Below are 5375 nucleotides of genomic sequence, written 5' to 3'. Positions count from 1 at the left end.
TGACACTGAAGGGCAGTTAAGCAGCACCAAATAAACACAGCCAGAAAATACAGCAAAGTGTGGCTGGTTTAACTTTGAAGGACCAGTCTAAACTCAGGGGTCTGTCTTGCTGCAGCACTGCTATCAAGAAGCAGCAGGGATTCACATCATGCCTTCAACTGGTGCTTTGTAAGAACTGCTAACCAGCAGTGTGAAGGATGAATAATTTAGGAAAAGATTTTGCAGAGTGAATCATAGAGAGCAGTAAATAGGAGTCTGATAAGTGGCAAACAGCAAGGTCTTGCAGAGGGGTTTTGAAACAAGTGAAGAGATAACATGAACAGAGACCTTGAATTAGACACTGGACTCTGTGTTTGGCAACAAGTTTTATGCAAGTTGGATCAGCAAAAAATGTGTCCTTAGATGAACTTAGGTCATTATAATGTGAAAACCTCTAGAGCTTAGTCTATCCACCTCCAAGTGAGACCCTGACCCAATGAACACATACAGTTAATTTAAAATGCACTGTATATCTCTGTTAACTAATTTAGCCCCTACCTGCATTATTGCCAGCTCCCAGGTGTCATAGGCTGGGTGATCTCATGGCTTTCATTGCTCACTCACATTGCCTTGCTCCCTTTTGGCACAGAGCTGGGAGTGCTGTCAATGGAATTAGGGCTGTTAAAACTTACTGCACTTTCAGCACGAGCTTAGAAAAGTTCTTCTACTCCATGCAATGGATGTTCATAATGTATCTGAATGATAAGGCTTGATAAGGCTTGAAGCACCTTTCTCTCAACATTCCTCACTGTAGGCCATCAGATTTCCCTGGACTTAGGCCCCCCATTATGCACTGAAATTAGGATACAACATGAATAACTGGCATTTCAGAACCCAAACATACCCAGAAACCCCATCACTGGTTCTGCAGAAAATCAGACAGCTTCTACTCAGATGTTGAAACACAAGTGTTTCAAATTCATTATTTGAGGAATCAACACCTTAATTACAGGACGTGCAAGATGTGAGGATTTTGGGGTCATGTTCTCCTGTAAAAAGAGAGCAAAGACCGGGTAAAGAACAAGCAGGGCACAGAAGAGAAGGAAGCAGAATAAAAAAAGTGCTTGATGGGAGAAAGATAGATGGAGGAGGGGGATTCTTTAAAGATGGGTTCTTAAAGAATACTCCTCTCTTTGAAGAAATTAGTAGAATACAACACATTCAGATGTGCTTTTTTTAACATTGGAATCTGTTCAGTCCCTAGGTGCCTGCAGTAATGCTGACCCTAATCTCCCACTTATCTCTCTGTAAGATTTCTAAGCCTTGCAGTCCTCCTGAGCAAAGAAGGCACCTGGTCCCTTCGTTCCCTGCTGTAGCAGGTTGAGCACCACCGAGTGAGTAAACCATTCCCATCAGGAGGAGGAGGAGGAAGAGGAGACACATTTGGGAATGATAAAACAGCGAGCAAAGCAAGAGCTGCCAGGGAGGCTGGTAAGTGTGGAAGTGATGAGCTTCTTATTGATTGCACAGGAGTCCTGCTTGGAGAGATGGCTGGAAATTTTTACCTTTGAAAACATTACACTGAGAAAGCTGAGAAGGCAGCAGGAGCCAGTGCTGATAAGAGGGATCAATGCAGAGCAGGGGTGGAATGTGGTTATTAATAAGTAATAGGATTCAACTTGGGAGCTAATGAAATAAAAAAGACATTTTCTAGTTGGGGCATATCACAGGCACTTGATTGCTATAGCAATGGCAATGGAGAGATTAGGAACAATGAACTGTAGAGCAAAAATGGGCTGAAAATCCCTCCTCGTGGAAGCATCTAGTTAAAAGAATGGCTAAAACAGAACAGTTTTCTAGAGGAGATGTATTTCAGGATATTTAACAGGGGCTGTGAACAGGAACCTGTGATCTTTGGAGCATGTAAAAATTGAAAATTATGCTGCAAAAAAAATGCCAGATAAGTTTGCAATCTCAATCCTTCTAGTTATTATGAACAGTGTGGCGATTTCACACAGCTGGAAACTGGATGTTTAGGCTCTACAGATTTCTTCATCTGCAGAGACTGTCTCCCATTATGCAGTATGATCTTTCAGCCTTTGGCATCTTTCCCTGAAGGACCACTTGTGTAGTCTTTAGAGGGAGAGGCCTGAAGCTGTGAAAGGAAGGTACTTCCCCTCAACACCACTGAATCCCAAAAAAGCTGAAGGAGGGTAGAGCTAGCCTGGATGTCAGGATGATTAGATATTAGGAGAAATTCTTCACTATGAAGGTGGTGAAATGCAGGAACAGGTCTCTCAAAGGTTGTGGACTCCTCTTATCCCTGGAAGTGTTCAAGGCTAGGCTGGTCTAGTGGAAGGTGTCTTTGCCCATTGCAGGGGGTTGGAAGAAAATTATCTTTAAGGCCCTTTCCAAGCCATTCTATGAATCTATGAATGTCTAGTCTTCCTATTCAGTCCTCTAGGATGGGTGCAAAACTGAGGAGAGCTCTATTAAACTCTATGTATTTTAAAGATGTATATATGAGTCTTCTGTATCCTTTCTCATTACATTTCTTAGGATTTTTCTGTAAGTAAAGCATTCTTTTAGCTTTTCATTATGTATTTGTCTTGAGATCTCCAGTATCTTCTGATAAATTAGAAAATTGCTACTAAAATAGACCAGCTTATCCCAGCACATACATAACTCTAAAGCCAAGCTGCTAATAATAACCACCTTCAGGTTTCACTATCAGGGAAAGAATTCAGGAAAAGTTTAGGCCTGATTTGCCTAATTTCCTTAAGAAGATCTCCAAGATCAATGAATTGAACAAAGAAATTGATGGGACACAAATGAGAGTATTGGTCTTATTTCTGCAATATGAAAATGCAGATAAGTAGGAAAATCCCACAAAAAGGTGATTACACACAGGGACTTTGTAAACTTGGGTCCTACTGGGTTTTCCAAATGAGGAAAACATTTCAGGTGCTTATTGGAGTAATGGGGAAAGAGCTGGCTTCAGTCATGCCTGAGGTACAATGCTGGGAGGGAATTTGTGTGTGACAGAGGGCATGGGGCATGAACTACACAAACCTTCCACAGGTTGTGAGCATAAAGAAGCTCTTCAGGACTGTGCTGTGAGATGAAACCTGCACATCTGAATTCTTGGTAACCCAAAGCAGATTGGTTGTGGTGCTGCTATCACAACACAGCCGATGACAGTGGTGTTCTGGGAATGTTTTCTCACAAACTGGCAGAAGTTTAGACAAGAACATTAGACATTAGACAAGAACAGCTTCCGCCATGATCCACACACTTTTCAGTCAGCATCTTCTTTTTATGAGGTGATGGTTTGATGTCAGCCTTAAGACCACAGAGATATTTATTTAGTCTGCTTGCAGTATGGGAACCATATCAAGAGATGTTAAGTCTGCTTATGCTCCTGAGTCTGAGCATTTGGAGATTAAGAGCTGATATCTGCTAATTCCTCCTTCTTCTTTTCTTTTTTCAATCTGTCATGATGGAATGGACCAAATGTCCTGCAAGGCACCAAGAGTGCTTGATTTTTAATTATTTAAAACAAATAAGAGATGAGCCTTAAGCCCAATATTGGTCTGGTTTAGACAAGAGGAACCAAAATCCCTGCATTTAATATACAGTTTATACACACCTCCACTGCACAAGGTATTGTTCATTGCCCCAAAATGGCTGAAGATCACCTTGAATGATGTTGAAAACCTTCCCTGATTCCCTTGAATACCTTCACCCTTGATTCAACAGCTGCTGGGAAGGAGATGTTTAAAAACAACCCTGACCAGGGACTTAACTGAGGACAATAAGATGCACATTGTACCAACTGTTTAATCAAGGCAGCAGCACTCATATGGTCTAGCTGCCAAACGAGATGTCTAGACAGGGTAGTGGGCTGGTCAGGATGGGAAATGAGTAACAATCCAGACCTGAAGTTTAAGGATGGAAATTATCAAGGTAATTAATTAATGACAGTAGCCATGAAAAATGCCTCCCTGTCACTATGGTATAGAGTTTCTCAGGTGAGGAGCTCAGCCAGGGGATGCAGTGTAAGGCCATGAAGGAGACAGAGAGCAGGAGGAGGACTCTGTTACTTGACCAGAAGATGATGTCAGGAAACCAATATTGTTTCAGTGAGGCCTCTTTTTCACAGGAATTGTGTCCCTTCCTGACCCACTCTGGGCTTCTCCATGCCCCTGTTCTTTTCTACCAGAAACACAATTATCAGGAAGGACAGCCAGGACAAGGCTCCATTGAGGGGGGCCCTTTCACCTGGAGATGTTCCCAAGGATGGGGAGTGAACATCCTGCCTCCTGCCATGCCTGGTCTTATGGGGCTTTGACAGCTGCCCTAGAGGAGTGTCCCTGCCCATGGCAGGGGATAGAAAGATCCCTTCCAACCCAAACCATTCTGTGATTTTATGATTGTGCGATTCTACACATTTGTGCTTTTATCTCCTTTTCTTAGTTACTGATTGAATGTACTAATAGAATCTAAAGCTATTGAGAGCTGATATTTAGTTATTATTCAAGCCTATGAGAAAGGAAAGAAAATGTATCTGAAGATGATTAGAGAGCTCCCCTTCTGCCCCCTGACCCGCTAAGAATCTGCTGTTAATAGCTTTAACTCCCTTCCCATTCTGCTCTGATAGGATTTGCCTTTCAAAGCACTCTGACTAGATAAGACAGTAGGCTGCTGAATTAGAATAAGCAATACAGACACACAAAAGATGTGTGGGTGTGCCAAGACACACCACCTTGATGGCTAAGGTAGCCCACTGTAACTCTCAGCAGAGAAAAAAAAAATCCCAGAAAGCATTCCAAGTCTTATAGGGAGAAATTGCCTCATTCTCAAGTAAATTTCAAGGATCAAGAACAGAAGTTGTGGTGAGACAAAGCAAGGAGAGCCACAGACCTGAGACTCAAGGTCCATGAGCTAGGAACAAGATGAGCTAAACAGTGCTAAGAGAAAGCATCTGAGAGCATTTGAGAGACAGTGCTGGTTTGGGTGACTTCTGAAGCTGAAAATAAAACTGTTGGTATAGAAAGAGATATTTTTAACAGACCAAAGATATTCATCTTACGGAAACTAATGAGTGCACAGTTCTACTGATGAGGAAAACCCTGTGTTTTTTCAGAAAATCAGGAGGAAGCAAGACTCTACTAACACTTGAATTTGAGGCCTTGCATGAAATTTTGAACAGGGACAGGCTTCATACTCACTTTTCTTCACTTTTAAGAATGCTTGAATGAGCTGGTTGGACATATGTAGTGAGTGAGCTTCACTGGATCATCAGATGAGGAACATATGGAATGCCCAAGAGGAATGTGTGTGGGAGGTATCCTTTTTCCTTAGCTATACATAAAATGGGGTGAGGACTACATACA

The 5375-nt window shown here is 42.1% G+C and overlaps 1 protein-coding gene across 1 annotated transcript in view; it reads left to right on the top strand.

Moving 5' to 3' along the window:
- The first annotated feature begins 1170 nt into the window (after positions 1–1170).
- Positions 1171–5375, top strand: part of LOC135290188 (uncharacterized) — a 16037-nt gene continuing 11832 nt past the window's right edge. Inside the window, exon 1 of the mRNA XM_064404076.1 lies at positions 1171–1470. Coding sequence (XP_064260146.1) covers positions 1429–1470 — 42 coding nt within the window. The 5' untranslated portion in view covers positions 1171–1428. The remainder of the gene's footprint in view (positions 1471–5375) is intronic.

This window comes from Passer domesticus, chromosome 1 (genome assembly GCF_036417665.1).
Source record: "Passer domesticus isolate bPasDom1 chromosome 1, bPasDom1.hap1, whole genome shotgun sequence".
In the NCBI taxonomy this organism is placed as follows: Eukaryota; Metazoa; Chordata; class Aves; order Passeriformes; family Passeridae; genus Passer; species Passer domesticus.
Note: the sequence above shows the minus strand (reverse complement) of the source record. Positions and strands in the feature narration are given on the sequence as shown.